Here is a 17,465-nt window from a genome sequence, read left to right as displayed (position 1 = left end):
TCTCTCTCTCTGTCTCTCTGTCTCTGTGTCTCTCTGTGTCTCTCTCTGTCTCTGTGTCGTCTCTGTGTCTGTGACCTTCTTTTTATCCACAGCCCTCAAACTCGGAAGAGTGGGTTCCGGGAGCACCCGCGGGAACCCGGCCGAGAGTGCACAGAGTGCGTCTCGGGCCCCGACCTCTGGCTTCCATACAACTCTGGTTTCTCTTCATTACGCACAAGCCTTTCGCCTTTTACTAAAGACTTCCGTGGAGAGGAATAGTTACACGAGTTCAACATATTTTTGGAGTGGCTTTGCTTCTTGCAGAGCCCGGTATCTTGTTTCAAGAGAAATTGACAGAGGTGGGCCAGGATAGTGACTTAAAGACGCATTAGCGACCTTTTCCCAAAAACACCTTTCTTTCTTTCTTTCTTTCTTTCTTTCTTTCTTTCTTTCTTTCTTTCTTTCTTTCTTTCTTTCTGTCGCCGGGTGGGTGGCTGGCTGGCTGGGGAGGGAGGAAGGGTTGGAGACGGCTTTTGCAAACCCGCCGAGTTCTGTCGAGGCCCCCGGGGGCCCGGCGTTTGCAGGGTTCCATTTGTGGGTTATCGCTTCTCGGCCTTTTGGCTCAGATCAAGTGTAGTATCTGTTCTTATCAGTTTAATATCTGATACGTCCCCCATCGGGGGACCTTATATTAAATGGATTTTTTGAACAGGGAGTCGGAAATGGGGCTTGCTCCGTCCGCTCCACGCATCGACCCGGTATTGCAGTACCTCCGGGAACGGTGCAACACTTACTTCTCCCGTTGTCAAGGAAAAGTACAAACTCACAAAGCTATGTAAACAGCTAGCTAGCTGCTAGTTGCTAGTTAGCTAGCTAGTTGCTAATTAGCTAGCTAGCTAGCTAGCTAGCAGAAGAAGAGAAGGAAAAAAACATTCAAACTGAAAGAAGGGCGAAGCGCTTTTCAATGGGGTCCCCCGTTTCCCGCCATTTTTGTTAAAAAAAAAAAAAAAAAAAAAAAAAAAAAAAAAAAAAAAAAAAAAAAAAAAAAAAAAAAATTGGGCCAGGATAGTGTGTGTGTGTGTGTGTGTGTGTGTGTGTGTGTGTGTGTGTGTGTGTGTGTGTGTGTGTGTGTGTGTGTGTGTGTGTGTGTGTGTGTGTCTCTGTGTCTCTCTGTGTCTCTCTGTGTCTCTCTGTGTCTCTCTGTGTCTCTCTGTGTCTCTGTCTGTCTCTGTCTGTCTCTGTCTCTGTGTCGTCTCTGTGTCTGTGACCTTCTTTTTATCCACAGCCCTCAAACTCGGAAGAGTGGGTTCCGGGAGCACCCGCGGGAACCCGGCCGAGAGTGCACAGAGTGCGTCTCGGGCCCCGACCTCTGGCTTCCATACAACTCTGGTTTCTCTTCATTACGCACAAGCCTTTCGCCTTTTACTAAAGACTTCCGTGGAGAGGAATAGTTACACGAGTTCAACATATTTTTGGAGTGGCTTTGCTTCTTGCAGAGCCCGGTATCTTGTTTCAAGAGAAATTGACAGAGGTGGGCCAGGATAGTGACTTAAAGACGCATTAGCGACCTTTTCCCAAAAACACCTTTCTTTCTTTCTTTCTTTCTTTCTTTCTTTCTTTCTTTCTTTCTTTCTTTCTTTCTTTCTTTCTGTCGCCGGGTGGGTGGCTGGCTGGGGAGGGAGGGAGGAAGGGTTGGAGACGGCTTTTGCAAACCCGCCGAGTTCTGTCGAGGCCCCCGGGGGCCCGGCGTTTGCAGGGTTCCATTTGTGGGTTATCGCTTCTCGGCCTTTTGGCTCAGATCAAGTGTAGTATCTGTTCTTATCAGTTTAATATCTGATACGTCCCCCATCGGGGGACCTTATATTAAATGGATATTTTTTGAACAGGGAGTCGGAAATGGGGCTTGCTCCGTCCGCTCCACGCATCGACCCGGTATTGCAGTACCTCCGGGAACGGTGCAACACTTACTTCTCCCGTTGTCAAGGAAAAGTACAAACTCACAAAGCTATGTAAACAGCTAGCTAGCTGCTAGTTGCTAGTTAGCTAGCTAGTTGCTAATTAGCTAGCTAGCTAGCTAGCTAGCAGCAGAAAGAGAAGGAAAAAAACATTCAAACTGAAAGAAGGGCGAAGCGCTTTTCAATGGGGTCCCCGTTTCCCGCCATTTTTGTTAAAAAAAAAAAAAAAAAAAAAAAAAAAAAAAATTGGGCCAGGATAGTGTGTGTGTGTGTGTGTGTGTGTGTGTGTGTGTGTGTGTGTGTGTGTGTGTGTGTGTGTGTGTGTGTGTGTGTGTGTGTGTGTGTGTCTGTCTGTCTCTCTGTGTCTCTCTCTGTCTCTCTGTGTCTCTCTGTCTCTGTCTGTCTCTGTGTCTCTCTGTCTCTGTCTCTTCTCTGTCTCTGTGTCGTCTCTGTGTCTGTGACCTTCTTTTTATCCACAGCCCTCAAACTCGGAAGAGTGGGTTCCGGGAGCACCCGCGGGAACCCGGCCGAGAGTGCACAGAGTGCGTCTCGGGCCCCGACCTCTGGCTTCCATACAACTCTGGTTTCTCTTCATTACGCACAAGCCTTTCGCCTTTTACTAAAGACTTCCGTGGAGAGGAATAGTTACACGAGTTCAACATATTTTTGGAGTGGCTTTGCTTCTTGCAGAGCCCGGTATCTTGTTTCAAGAGAAATTGACAGAGGTGGGCCAGGATAGTGACTTAAAGACGCATTAGCGACCTTTTCCCAAAAACACTTTCTTTCTTTCTTTCTTTCTTTCTTTCTTTCTTTCTTTCTTTCTTTCTTTCTTTCTTTCTTTCTTTCTTTCTTTCTTTCTTTCGCTCTGACTGGCTGGGGAGGGAGGAAGGGTTGGAGACGGCTTTGCAAACCCGCCGAGTTCTGTCGAGGCCCCGGGGCCCGGCGTTTGCAGGGTTCCATTTGTGGGTTATCGCTTCTCGGCCTTTTGGCTCAGATCAAGTGTAGTATCTGTTCTTATCAGTTTAATATCTGATACGTCCCCCATCGGGGGACCTTATATTAAATGGATTTTTTGAACAGGGAGTCGGAAATGGGGCTTGCTCCGTCCGCTCCACGCATCGACCCGGTATTGCAGTACCTCCGGGAACGGTGCAACACTTACTTCTCCCGTTGTCAAGGAAAAGTACAAACTCACAAAGCTATGTAAACAGCTAGCTAGCTGCTAGTTGCTAGTTAGCTAGCTAGTTGCTAATTAGCTAGCTAGCTAGCTAGCAGAAGAAGAGAAGGAAAAAAACATTCAAACTGAAAGAAGGGCGAAGCGCTTTTCAATGGGGTCCCCCGTTTCCCGCCATTTTTGTTTGTGTGTGTGTGTGTGTGTGTGTGTGTGTGTGTGTGTGTGTGTGTGTGTGTGTGTGTGTGTGTGTGTGTGTGTGTGTGTGTCTCTCTGTGTCTCTGTGTGTCTCTCTGTCTCTCTGTGTCTCTCTGTCTCTGTCTGTCTCTGTGTCTCTCTGTCTCTGTCTGTCTCTGTCTCTGTGCCGTCTCTGTGTCTGTGACCTTCTTTTTATCCACAGCCCTCAAACTCGGAAGAGTGGGTTCCGGGAGCACCCGCGGGAACCCGGCCGAGAGTGCACAGAGTGCGTCTCGGGCCCCGACCTCTGGCTTCCATATGACTGAATACAAACAATGCAGCTATTCCCTCCGTAAGGCTATCAAACAAGCTAAGCGTCAGTACAGAGACAAAGTAGAATCCCAATTCAACGGCTCAGACACAAGAGGCATGTGGCAGGGTCTACAGTCAATCACGGACTACAGGAAGAAATCCAGCCCAGTCACGGACCAGGATGTCTTGCTCCCAGGCAGACTAAATAACTTTTTTGCCCGCTTTGAGGACAATACAGTGCCACTGACACTGCCTGCAACGGAAAAATGCGGTCTCTCCTTCACTGCAGCCGAGGTGAGTAAAACATTTAAACGTGTTAACCCTCGCAAGCTGCAGGCCCAGACGGCATCCCCAGCCGCGCCCTCAGAGCATGCGCAGACCAGCTGGCTGGTGTGTTTACGGACATATTCAATCAATCCCTATACCAGTCTGCTGTTCCCACATGCTTCAAGAGGGCCACCATTGTTCCTGTTCCCAAGAAAGCTAAGGTAACTGAGCTAAACGACTACCGCCCCGTAGCACTCACTTCCGTCATCATGAAGTGCTTTGAGAGACTAGTCAAGGACCATATCACCTCCACCCTACCTGACACCCTAGACCCACTCCAATTTGCTTACCGCTCAAATAGGTCCACAGACGATGCAATCTCAACCACACTGCACACTGCCCTAACCCATCTGGACAAGAGGAATACCTATGTGAGAATGCTGTTCATCGACTACAGCTCGGCATTCAACACCATAGTACCCTCCAAGCTCGTCATCAAGCTCGAGACCCTGGGTCTCGACCCCGCCCTGTGCAACTGGGTACTGGACTTCCTGACGGGCCGCCCCCAGGTGGTGAGGGTAGGTAACAACATCTCCTCCCCGCTGATCCTCAACACTGGGGCCCCACAAGGGTGCGTTCTGAGCCCTCTCTTGTACTCCCTGTTCACCCACGACTGCGTGGCCACGCACGCCTCCAACTCAATCATCAAGTTTGCGGACGACACAACAGTGGTAGGCTTGATTACCAACAACGACGAGACGGCCTACAGGGAGGAGGTGAGGGCCTCGGAGTGTGGTGTCAGGAAAATAACCTCACACTCAACGTCAACAAAACTAAGGAGATGATTGTGGACTTCAGGAAACAGCAGAGGGAACACCCCCTATCCACATCGATGGAACAGTAGTGGAGAGAGTAGCAAGTTTTAAGTTCCTCGGCATACACATCACAGACAAACTGAATTGGTCCACTCACACAGACAGCATCGTGAAGAAGGCGCAGCAGCGCTCTTCAACCTCAGGAGGCTGAAGAAATTTGGCTTGTCACCAAAAGCACTCACAAACTTCTACCGATGCACAATCGAGAGCATCCTGGCGGGCTGTATCACCGCCTGGTACGGCAACTGCTCCGCCCTCAACCGTAAGGCTCTCCAGAGGGTAGTGAGGTCTGCACAACGCATCACCGGGGCAAACTACCTGCCCTCCAGGACACCTACACCACCCGATGTTACAGGAAGGCCATAAAGATCATCAAGGACATCAACCACCCGAGCCACTGCCTGTTCACCCCGCTATCATCCAGAAGGCGAGGTCAGTACAGGTGCATCAAAGCTGGGACCGAGAGACTGAAAAACAGCTTCTATCTCAAGGCCATCAGACTGTTAAACAGCCACCACTAACATTGAGTGGCTGCTGCCAACACACTGACACTGACTCAACTCCAGCCACTTTAATAATGGGAATTGATGGGAAATGATGTAAATATATCACTAGCCACTTTAAACACTGCTACCTTATATAATGTTACTTACCCTACATTATTCATCTCATATGCATACATATATACTGTACTCTATATCATCGACTGCATCCTTATGTAATACATGTATCACTAGCCACTTTAACTATGCCACTTTGTTTACATACTCATCTCATATGTATATACTGTACTCGATACCATCTACTGTATCTTGCCTATGCTGCTCTGTACCATCACTCATTCATATATCCTTATGTACATATTATTTATCCCCTTACACTGTGTATAAGACAGTAGTTTAGGAATTGTTAGTTAGATTACTTGTTGGTTATTACTGCATTGTCGGAACTAGAAGCACAAGCATTTCGCTACACTCGCATTAACATCTGCTAACCATGTGTATGTGACAAATACAATTTGATTTGATTTGGAAAAAAACAGATAAAAAAACACCTTATGGAACAGCGGGGACTGTGAAGCAACACAAACATTGGCACACACACACACGCACAGACGCACACACGCACACACACACACACACACACACACACACACACACACGATAACATACGTACTATACATACACATAGATTTAGTACTGTAGATATGTGGTAGTGGTGGAGTAAGGGGCCTGAGGGCACACAGTGTGTTGGGATGTCTGTGAATGTATTGCCTTCATTTTGCTGGACCCCAGGAAGAGTAGCTGCTGCTTTGTATACAAATACAAAAACAAATAACGTGGCTAATATGATAGTGTATCTATTTATGTAGCAAGCTAAAAACATGGAGCCCAACATTAACTCGCGAGCTGCAAAGAGTATGTCATGTCATGTCATTGAAGGAGAGGGTGAGGGACTGACTTTTTCCCCTCATATAATTTTTGGTGGTTATACACAGTTAGAGATGTGTTTTGCTTAGCTAGCAAGAACGTGAACGACTGTTATCCAGTTAGCATATATTTTGCGTTCACAAATTTACTCTGGCTACCTACTCCGATTTCAAAACACTTTTCTCATTTGTGTCTCAAAGTAGGTAGCAAGCAAGCTAGCCAACTTTAGCCAGTTAGCTTGGATGATGGGTTGCAAGCAAGCTACAGAAGGACGAGTAGGCTACAATTCCCCATCATGTTTCAGTGAAATTTTGATGGTCACCTAGCTGAAAAAGTTTGAGAGGGTTTATCTAATGTTCCTTAGTTACATTTTAGCTCATCTTGCTCTGGCTAGCATTAGTTGTTGATCTTGTCGTTGTTGATGTGCGCTTAACTGAGGGGAGAGAGAGCCTATCTTTTCATAGTCGTTTGATCAATAGGACTGTAAAGTTCGCAAATGTAAGAGGACTCTTGTGGTATTGACATATTAGCAGAGATCCATTCAGGTATATTTTGTGGCATTTGGCGAATGCATTCTAATGATCTAAAGTCACGTTTTTTCAACTGCCTGTTAACACACATTCCAGTTCATAGTGAATGATGGCAAGTGTGCATGGCAAATGGCTTGTTTGCATAAAGGCCTACTGTAGCTATGGTCTGCGTAGACTCTGGTCCTGGACGAGCCAGATGTTTTTATTCGGGTTTATTTACTGCAGTGTCTATTAATTGTCCAGAACGCACGGCCTCTTTCCCGCTCTATATTGCTATAGAATTTTCACAAATTCACAAACATTCTAAGAATTTATGAAAACATAAAAATAACATATCTAAGTGGGCGCTTGTCAGAACATTTTTTTTAAAGTGTCATATCCCTCCTGGGGGTGTATATGAACAGATTTTAATAATATTTAATATTGCTAAAATGCTGTGAATTTCACTTCAATGTTTATACTATCATTGATAGTCTTGCTCCTGTTTGTATTTTCATGTTTTATCAACTGCATAATTTGGTAAATTCGTATTTCTATGAAATAAAAACTTCAAAGGACCAAAAAGATTAAGCACCTACAATTACCGGGACATGGATCCCTTGAAGCATAGTATCATTGTTGCACTTTAATTTTACCCAATGGGTAAATATACATTATTTTTATTTAGAACATTGTTGTTCATGTAGTAGTATGATAACCATGTAACAGTTGTAACTAATAACCAAGATTATGGACATTGATGGATTATATTGAATTAATTAAGATAATGGAAAGCCATACAATATGATAACCAGCATGTTATCTAGAACTACCTAAATAAACAGTTAAAAACAACCACTGTTATAGCTTTTTTTTTGTACTAGAGACCTCATTTTGGCAGTCACCTTAGAAATATAACACCAACATGCAAAATAGCCATTTCCCCTGCAGTACGAATATTTACAATTCCATATAAAGAAAAGGTTAGTCACAAAAAAAGAGCACTAGTGGGATTGGGATTTATCTGTTCCATATAAAGATGAGTAGCAGAATTTAGTATCATTACTAGCAGACTCAGTGGCCTTGCGGCAACCCAAATATCATACACAAGCTAAATTCATGACAACAGAGCACCAGGGGGCCAAGAGAGAGGTGACATAGTTGTATTAAAAAGGGTTGACAGTAAAAGTCTAGGCTCATCTGTATCTGTCCATTAGCAAAAAAAAAAACTGAAATGAGCTTCTCATGTGGAGAGACCAGGGAAAAACAGCTAGATATGTACCTGTGCTTACATATTTAGGTCAGACTAGCCTGGTCCTAGACCTATAGGTGCTTTAGCTAACTCCCCTGACATGGCATGGCAATGATATATATATCCCATTTAGCAGACGCTTTTGTCCAAAGCGACTTACAAGTCGGCTGGGGCCACTACTTTTAAATGGGTGGCAGCCGAACCCACGACGCTTGGCGTTGCAAGCGCCATGCTCTACCGACTGAGCCACACAAGGATTGGGCTAAAGCACCAAGAGATTGCAGAGCAGCTTATGAAAACAGCCTTACCTGACTGTCAATCCCCAGCATTAGCAGCATGGAGAAGAACAAGATAGCCCAGAGAGGGGAGACAGGCAGCTGGGTCACAGCCTCAGGGTAGGCCAGGAAAGCCAGGCCTGGACCTGCATACCAAACACACAACACAACACATTGGCTCACAGTTTCTTATGGCTGTGTTTCTCTGTGTGGATTGAGGTAGAAGCAGAGGTGAATAATTAGACTTAGATTGCTGCGAGCAGAAGTCAGAATAGACAGCCCCTATTGTGCGCTGATGGTGCAATTACAGAGGAAGCATTGGGTTTACCTGAAGCTGCAACTTCTTCTATGGGCCTCTTAGTCACGTTCGCCATGAAGCCCACAATAGAGAAGATGACAAAGCCAGCAAACATGCTGGTGAAGGAGTTGATGCAGCAAACTATGATAGAGTCTCTGTGGAAAGGAAACATGAAAACGTCCTGTTGTCTGAGCTTATGGTGATCTGTCATCTCTTCTGTAGCATCATCATGGATTCCTAAAAAGGCCTTTCTCAGGAGAGAGAGCTTATTCCTTATTATTGCTGAGTTGAAAACATATCCCTGCTTAATAATATATTGATGTTGGCCACAAAAGGTGTGCAATGAGATAGTAAAACAAAGTGAAATGTATTTTTGTGCAACATTCCAATGGGGAACAATGTTCCTTTATCCAAAGAGGTTTAATATCACAGTAATACTTATATATGAAATAATGCAATGCCCATTTTTAATGGATACCAAGCTCATATTTGCAAAGAAGAGTTTTCCAAAAAGCAACCCTTATTTACAAACCAAATTGCATGATATAATGTTTGGTCTATAGCTAAATAATATTGGGCCGCTAATAAGCAACAACAAGTAAACAAGTACATTGAAATAAATGCAAGTTGAGGCTGCATGATTATATAACTAATGAGCAATTTGTGGGACATAGGACCAAGGATGGACTGTTTGGGGAGGATGTGAAATCTTTGCCTAATCTTCTTTTATTTATGCGGTGCACATCCAAAGCTGTATGAAGGGCCCCATACTAGACTGAATCACTGTATTGATTATAATAACGTTAATCTAGGCTTCTCATTGTAAATGGCTAAAAGTAAGGCCCACATATACTGTTGAGGCAGAGGTTGGCAACGAGATTCAGCCATGGGACGATTTTTGTCAGAGCGGATGGTCAGGGGGCTGGAACATAATAACCTGTACACTGGAAATTGACCACAACTCAGCCCAGAAATAGATTGTATTTGAAAATAATAATAATTTCATACCTTGATTCCATTGAGACACGATCACATATGTCTCTTTTGTTTTGCGGGAGTACTTGGGAACAGATTTCCTCAATTAAACAACATTTTAGCTGAATTTCTGGTGATTTTTTTTAATCATTTTTTGACCCAAAACTAAAATCCTAATATATATTGCCGACCCCTGCGTTAAGGTATACTGGTCTAATCATTGCCTTTTCAAGTCTTGCCTCATACATTATCTTTCCATTTAATAGAAGCCTACCTCCATCTTACCTGTAAACATTATTATTAAAAGGGTTATAGCTCCCAAGAGCTATCAGTGAGCCCAGTCCCAGACCGTAGGAGAAAAATATCTGAGTGGCAGCATCCAGCCATACCTGACAAGAGGAAATAACCATTTAGCCGTTTGACAAAGGAGGCTGAAAAATGGTTGATTCACATGCCAGAATTTATCTTACATAGAATGGTAAGTTCATTCGTTACCTCAGATTCTTTTAGTTTTTCAAAGTTAGGGGTGATATAGAAGAGAATGCCATCCATAGCTCCAGGTAGAGTCACTCCACGGCAGAACAGAATGAATAGCATGAAATAGGGATACGTGGCCGAGAAGTACACAACCTAGAAAATGTAATCAACGAGTCACCATCAGCAGCAAAGGAATGCACGTTAAAACTGTTAACCATTGAGTTAATACATTTGCAATTCAGTCTCTGCTTCAACAAAGGCCTATTCACTAGAGAGGAAAACCAATGGATTTCTTGTCCTCCAAACTCTCACACAGAGAACAGCAAAATATAAGAAAATAAATCAACAGAAATCTAGTAAAGAAATTAATTGAAGCTTCAATTGGATTCGACACCATCTCTTTATGCTTACATGAAACCCCTTATGAGATTTTAGAGCAAAAAACATAGGTGGGTGGAGCGTTTTGCCACCACAACAAATGTTATTTGCTATGGTCACATGACACATTAGATTTCCGAAATGTAGCACCAACAGGGAGTGAACTGGCTCCAACTGAGGGGGAGAGGAAAGGACAAAACCAGATTTTAGAGGGCTTGATGCTCTCCCTCCTATCACCCCCCCCCCCATGAGAGGAGGCACCATGAGCCTGAACATGATTACTGAATGTTTGATGTATCTCCTCCCATTCTAAAATCAATCTGGACAATAGTCAGTGCAATATAAATGATTATAGAAGGTGATATGACTCTGATTGACAACACTGTTTTTGACAGCTGCAGTTGTTTTTAATCTTCAATATTGTATCTGTAATTTGTGTGTTTTTTGTATTTTTCTGTAATATGTTATGCACCCGCTGTCATTTCCATGTTTTGCCTTCGTACCAGGTCTCCCTCGCAAAATAGGTTTTTAACCTCAATGGGTCTTTTCTGGTTAAATAAAGGTAAAAAATAAATAACACATGACAACGATTCATATTGCATCACTGTCACACATTGGCTGCCAGAGCGCTTTTTACATACACCTAGATCTGCCTTGCGAAATCAGTCTCTTACCTTGCCAGTCCAGCTCACCCCTTTCCAGATACAGAAGTAAACCAGGACCCAAGCGATGGCCAGTGTTATTGCCAGTGGCGCTCGGATCTGCCCTGGTTTTTCCAAGCCATCGGTCATTTGATGCATGTTGCGCCTATAAGCAACAATAAGACTATTATACACACTGGGAGAATGCTTTGCAGCAAAGGGACATTTCTTTTACACTCCTCAAGCAGGCATGCATGGTACTGTAACGCTGTGCTGAAGCAACAGAAAAAAAAAAAAAAAAACAAGCAGTCAATGTCTTACTCCCAAAACTCCATCACCGCGCTGGTAAGATTGGTGTTATCAACAATGCTGTAGTTTGAGTAACATTTGTCTGTGTTCCATGAGTTGCCACATGAGCTCCATGGAAGTTCCTGAAAAACAAGAAGGATAATGCCTGTTTTCCTCTTCGACACAATGAGAGATCTCACATGATATCAAGGATGTTTACAATCCCCAGTGAGAAATACTTGTTTGTCTCATCCCCATGTGGCTTGTCGGAGGTCAAATGGCGGTACTTACAGAGGTAAAGGAGTTGTAGAGATAGTATATGGCCCAGGCAATGATGACAATGTAGTAAATGTTAAGCCAGAAGGACAGGACAGCTGCTGCAAGGCCAACACCTATGAGATGGAAATTGATGACATGTTTGTGCATGCTCCTAAATGCTCCAGCATATTCAGGGAGAATTACAGCAGAACTCTCTATCTTTTCTGGTTATGGCCGTGATTAGCCTACCACACAATAAAGATTGAATGCACAAGTGGGCCAGCTGACAATTAGGAATTTGATTTAAAATACCCCAAAAAAATGACAGTAGAAGATACAGAAAGAGCATTGCACGATTAGAATTTATACCTTTGAACACGGGAGCCAGTTTCCAGACTCCAAGCCCACCAATTGAAGTGTATTGACCAAGAGCGGTCTCAAGCAGGAACAGCGGCATCCCAGCGAATATGAGTGTCAAAAAATAGGGGATCAAAAAGGCTCCTGCATAGACACAAGTAAATCAATCCAAATATAAAGGTCAGAATAAAACCACACATATGCAATGGAATGTTACTTACAGCCCACTGTAGAAGCCAATTGGAATAATTCAATTAGGATAAGAATAATGCATGTCTGCGCTCTTACACAAGGGACATATTCACTCTTCATTTCACATAATAATTAGAGTGCTCGAAATGGACGAAGCACTCACTGAGTAGTGAAATGAACTTACGTTATATGACTTTTTAAAATCGTGTTTACCTCCACCGTTTTTTCCACAGAGATATGGAAATCTCCATACGTTTCCGAGTCCAATTGCATAACCTACACACGACAGAAGGAAATCGAATCTCCCTCCCCAGGTTTCTCTTTCGGGAAGATCCTTTTTCGTCTTGTCGCTTTTCACGTCCAGTGACTTGGGTTTGTCATTAGTTGCCACTTCGTTAAGTTCTGTTACTTGTCCATCCGTTTTGGTGCCGTTCGTCGCCATGTCTCTCGATTTGTAGTGGTTCTGGCCTTGGGACGCGAAGCTTCAGCACCAGTCCACACAGACAGCAGTTTCGCGGTTTTTGACCAAAACCTTTGAACCAAATGTCTGGAAGCAGGTGACCGCTATGGGGACACGGCTCGTCAGTTGCCGTTAACCTGGAATCGGTGAATAGAGTAATTGGTCGGTTTTTGAGAGCCCACTCAAATTGGAAAATGTATTAGACAACATGGTGACATTTACAATTGATTAGCTCCAGAATGAGAATGTAATTTTTGAACGAATCCAATGCCATTTACAGGCATTGTATGGAGCTTGACTGTTCAAGCTATTTGTAAGCTACTTAATTTAAAAAGCATGTTTAAAGTCACGTGTTTTCCATCGACTCCACTCAAGACACTAATAACCGTCTCACCAAATACATGCAATGCAGTCTGAGACAAAACAATGCCATAAAAAAAACAATGATGGCACATCAATGATGGCACAGGAGTTTTTCCCCATAAAGCAACGCAGACGATTGGGATGTGCGTAGATTGATTAGGGTATAGTCTACCCCCCCCCAATATTCTTACAAATCAACACAATTTGCAATTGAAATAGTCAGTTATCGAGTAGACCTACGCACATCACCGAATGCATGATTATTTGCAATGACACAAACTTTCTGACGTTGTTTAATAAGAATCTCAATAAGAATCCAAGCCATCCAGCTCACGCGCAAAAAAACAACATTCGAGAATGACATATGCAGATCCAATATGAGAGAGCAACGATTACACCGTGCAATTGACACGTGCAGATACGCTTACTAAATACCTATGCACTGGTTTTAGTGGACAGGAAAACCAACAGCAATGTCTCAACCAAACTGGATCACAATTGCATTGGAGACAAAGGAATTCCCAAAGCATAACGCTTTACGCATCAGGCTGCACAAATAGTATTCCATTCTAGTCGATGATTAGAAAACCAAACGCACTTCTATATGGCAAAACATGTACACAGTTTTATGGACCATTCAATTAACCAGGAGTGCCACATGCTGTATTTAATTGGCTATAAGACACGGTCTAAAGTCATTAGGGTTAGCAACGTTCCATACTGCCACGTTCAACTATACGAGTTTAATCACCGTCATTATCACTTACAATGAACAATTCACGCAATTGTAATTCACACACACGCCAAATAACTAAATTTACTTACAATAAAGCTGTGCTCTCTGCCACCGACGATGTGCTGCCTGCCACAAATCTCGAAACGAGGTATCCGTAGATTCCCCCTGAAGTTGTAAACTTCCAGTTTTACTTGGAACATAAAGATATTGTCTTTCCATTAAAAGACTTGGAACAAGCGCCAAAAGTGTCTTAGAGGAGAGCGCGCACGTACCCCGCTGCAGGGAGCTGTCCAGCGGCTAGGTGCTGACGAGGTGGCTGAATCGACACGAGAAGCAGCCGCTTCGCCTTGTGCAACTGTCTAACATCAACAACCAGAAACGTTCAGGGGAGCGCAATTCTCAACTCCCATCTACATAGCGTCAATGTCATCTGAAAGTCGCCCCCCTCCTCCTCCGTGTAGTCTACACATCCACTACTGACATCGCACTGCATGTTTTCTCAATATTTAATGTTTTTTTAACGTGTTTTCACTGTTTGGGAAATCCTGAGTAGTTCTAAAGCAGGGGTAAGACATTAAGGGAACACGAGTTTCTCCGATGATAGGCTATCACACATTTGTAGAGGGGGTCATCAACCTCTTGGCCACCTTATTTTACACTATAAGAAGATGATATAGTTTTCCCCCCAACTTGAACACACGTATGTGTAGCACTGTTTTTCCCCTCCTCGAACTGTCACGGTCTTCAAATTAAGGAACATTTCTAAACACCTCATTCCCAGCCAGCCCCAAGACCCCAAATATGTCATCAAATACACCCCAACCCTCCTCAAATCAAATGTCATCACGGGGTGTTAAATGCAAGCATATCGAGGGCAGTCAATGCACGATTAACAATTCTAAACTGGCATAATTTGGAAGGTGAGGCTAGTTGGTGGCCGTCTGCTTTCTGGCAAGTGTGATAAGGGAGCCTGTCAATAAAGGGAGGGGGCACTGGCTGATTGTCTAACTCTGCCTGTAATCGTCTTTTAGCCTACCGTCTCCAGAAATGAAAAGGCTGACGTGAGAGGAATAAACTCACCCAATGGAGAATAATTGAACTCACAAATTCAAATAAATATGTTGCTTCAAGCCGTAGAATTCAAGCTGCAATAGATTTTACAGATGGGATTGTCCTAAAAGTGAATATATTCAAGCCTAACGGAGTGTTAGCTGAATTCTTTTGTTTGGAAATGTTTTGTTGTATTTTGTCTCTCTCTCTCTCGAGAAACCAGACAAATGCAAGGCAAAAAGAAAGCAACATTACCCTCTATGGACTTCTAAAAAAAAAAAAGTTTTGACTTCAGTGGTAAGTATATAACAATATTATCTGACTTTGATGCAGGATAAAAAACTGTATTGAAAGTATTCTTAAATAAGAGGTACATTTTTTTCATCATACATAGATAAAGTGAGTTTTTTTTATAGATGTTTTTTCCCATATCAGGTCAGTGACAAAGGTTTTGGGGGGGAAATTTACACTGTATAATTGATGACATTGTGGTTGACAGCTAGCTATATCTTATTACAACTCCGTTGAAGCATACCAGGTCGAAGTAGTTTTTTTTACCAAGCAGTTTTGTTGTGAATTATTGCTATGGCATTGCTTACAACATATTTTTTACCAAACAAAGAAGCAAGATTTGACACTTTGTTATTTTATTTTGTCATAATACCACACTCAAAAATTGTGAGAGATACATTTGTGAGACACTTGATTTTGAGATACATTTGACTCATTTTACTTAGTTGTGTAAAGTGTGGTGAATGGAAATTACAGTCCATTCCTAGAAGTGAGTTCCCAGTTAATATCAGGGGCATTTTGGCAGTAGAGTACAGTACAGTGTGAATGTTCCCATCCTACTCAGACAGTCAGAGCAGAGCGGCTGAGAGGGCAGCAGATGGTAAACCAATGAGGGGTGAACTAACCCACTAAATGATATCACATTAAATGCAGCATTTAAAATCCCATCTGGGTTGCCATCCCTCTGAACATGTAGTTTTAAACATGACACATATCTACACACCTGCTGATGCAACATAGAGACAAGTTTGCGGCTGGTGACACTGGTGTCACGCCTGCTCTCTCTCAGCTGGTCTCTGAACCCATTGGCTTTTCGTACCTCTGAACTCCATGGGTTTCATTCTCTGAAACCTGAGCAATCCCCTTTCACTAGGCTGCATGGCTGTGTGGTTCCACTCCATGAATCCCCCTGCATGTTCCATTAGCTGGAGATTATGTGCAGTGCCCTCACATGTACTGGCTTTATAGCGTTTCATGTGATCATCTTCGGTGATTGATCACTACCAACATCATGAGGTCTTCTGTGTCTTCTGTGAGAATTCCAAATGACAAGTCTGTGAACAGTGTGTGACCGGTCAATTGCAATGGAAGGAATGTGCGAAACTAACATGTTCCTTTATTGCTTACAGATATCTTCAGTTCTTATCTTTTCCATTTTATAATGTATCCATATTGGGATAGTAATTGCATTTTGCAGCAAGCAAATGCACACTATTTTACAATTTGAGTTAAATATTGGAATTGAATTGAAAATGGAATTGTGGATCTAATGGCAAAAAAAAATGAAATAATTCCCAGATGGTATTTATTGCAAATTGACTCATAGTAAGATGATGGTACTATGATATTGCCAAGCTCCCAATATGAAACATATTTCATACAGGTTTGCTTATTATATTTGGGTGAAATATGATGTAACGTTGATATTAGTGTATGGACCTACGGCATGAATCTGTGAAAATGGAGAATGGCAATTCAATTCCACCAAATAATAAACATCTTATTATTAAAACGCAAAGATAAAGGATTTGGAAATGTAGGTAAGCTTGCTCTCATTGAATAAGTCAATAATAAGACCATGCAACTGACAAAGATAACCTTTGGAAATGAATTAATATGAAAAACTAAGACATATTGAATGTTAATACTGATTCTTTGACAATGGTTTCATCTGTAATCTTGTGAATGCTATTCTCATTATATGAAAAACAAAGCTTGTTGAAAATTATTTTATTTTATATTAAAAGGCAAATGTTAGATTTGATCCCTCAATTGTGGACATACATACAGTAACTCCTATGCTGTTACATAATTCCCTCACATGACAATGACAACAGTATAACAAAATGTTGTGCATGTTGCATATTGCATCTTGCATATTTCTTGCACAACCTTACATTCACATCTGTGTTTAATTGTTCTGTATTTGATGTGAGATTAGAGCATCTCTAAATCAGTCTTTAGCCCAATACTTCCATCAATCTGACATTTGAGGTCACTAACGAGCTGGTTACGATGATGATTAGTCATTAGTATGCTAATCATAAGCAATCCAAATATTTTATTCATATTGTTAACGACTTGTTTTTATCTGTGCTGCCAAAAATGTACACACATTTCAGTTCATGAAGTTTTTGAAAGTTAAAATGTAGAAGGTAGAAGAGCTTAACATTTTGGCACAAAATGAGGACCCGGGAAAAACATTGCTAAGGAAAATCTTCCATTGAACTGGTCTCAGCATATACAACATGGCTGTAAATGGAATATGTACAATTATGTGTACATTGTCACTTTAATCATTACATATAATAAGCAATGATTAAATATGAACATCCCTTAAATGCTAAATAAACTCCCTGCCGGTGGTGATATACCCCAGTAAACATGCTAAGAAAATGAAATCTCCTCAAGAAGAGAAGCCATGGTCCCATTTGTCTGTGCCTCCTCCAGTAAAGCATTTGTTTAGGATGACCTAAATTGGTGCTAAGTGGATGCCTC

The 17,465-nt window shown here is 42.5% G+C and overlaps 1 protein-coding gene and 6 non-coding genes across 7 annotated transcripts in view; 6 read left to right on the top strand and 1 right to left on the bottom strand.

Annotated features, from left to right (window-relative positions):
• LOC135504655 (sodium- and chloride-dependent GABA transporter 1-like) overlaps window positions 1-13,969 on the bottom strand; it is a 30,941-nt gene extending 16,972 nt beyond the window's left edge. Inside the window, exons 1-10 of the mRNA XM_064923411.1 lie at window positions 13,715-13,969; window positions 12,280-12,663; window positions 11,887-12,018; window positions 11,551-11,651; window positions 11,293-11,402; window positions 11,005-11,137; window positions 9,971-10,105; window positions 9,761-9,864; window positions 8,531-8,655; window positions 8,236-8,348 (exon numbers count right to left, since the gene is read on the bottom strand). Of these exons, the coding sequence (XP_064779483.1) occupies window positions 8,236-8,348; window positions 8,531-8,655; window positions 9,761-9,864; window positions 9,971-10,105; window positions 11,005-11,137; window positions 11,293-11,402; window positions 11,551-11,651; window positions 11,887-12,018; window positions 12,280-12,508 (1,182 nt within the window). The 5' untranslated portion in view covers window positions 12,509-12,663; window positions 13,715-13,969. The remainder of the gene's footprint in view (window positions 1-8,235; window positions 8,349-8,530; window positions 8,656-9,760; window positions 9,865-9,970; window positions 10,106-11,004; window positions 11,138-11,292; window positions 11,403-11,550; window positions 11,652-11,886; window positions 12,019-12,279; window positions 12,664-13,714) is intronic.
• LOC135505321 (U5 spliceosomal RNA) lies at window positions 189-307 on the top strand. Its single transcript, XR_010450254.1, has one exon. It is a non-coding gene; the product is annotated as a U5 spliceosomal RNA (small nuclear RNA).
• On the top strand, window positions 581-771 carry LOC135505319 (U2 spliceosomal RNA). The gene has a single exon (XR_010450252.1). It is a non-coding gene; the product is annotated as a U2 spliceosomal RNA (small nuclear RNA).
• Window positions 1,361-1,479, top strand: LOC135505320 (U5 spliceosomal RNA). Its single transcript, XR_010450253.1, has one exon. It is a non-coding gene; the product is annotated as a U5 spliceosomal RNA (small nuclear RNA).
• On the top strand, window positions 1,753-1,945 carry LOC135505311 (U2 spliceosomal RNA). Its single transcript, XR_010450247.1, has one exon. It is a non-coding gene; the product is annotated as a U2 spliceosomal RNA (small nuclear RNA).
• On the top strand, window positions 2,510-2,628 carry LOC135505318 (U5 spliceosomal RNA). The gene has a single exon (XR_010450251.1). It is a non-coding gene; the product is annotated as a U5 spliceosomal RNA (small nuclear RNA).
• On the top strand, window positions 2,904-3,094 carry LOC135505307 (U2 spliceosomal RNA). The gene has a single exon (XR_010450243.1). It is a non-coding gene; the product is annotated as a U2 spliceosomal RNA (small nuclear RNA).
• Window positions 13,970-17,465: the final 3,496 nt, after the last annotated feature.

The sequence above is a fragment of the Oncorhynchus masou genome, chromosome 18, assembly GCF_036934945.1.
Source record: "Oncorhynchus masou masou isolate Uvic2021 chromosome 18, UVic_Omas_1.1, whole genome shotgun sequence".
NCBI classification, from domain to species: Eukaryota; Metazoa; Chordata; class Actinopteri; order Salmoniformes; family Salmonidae; genus Oncorhynchus; species Oncorhynchus masou.
The sequence above is the reverse complement of the archived record's forward strand: the minus strand, read 5'-3'. Positions and strand labels throughout refer to the sequence as shown.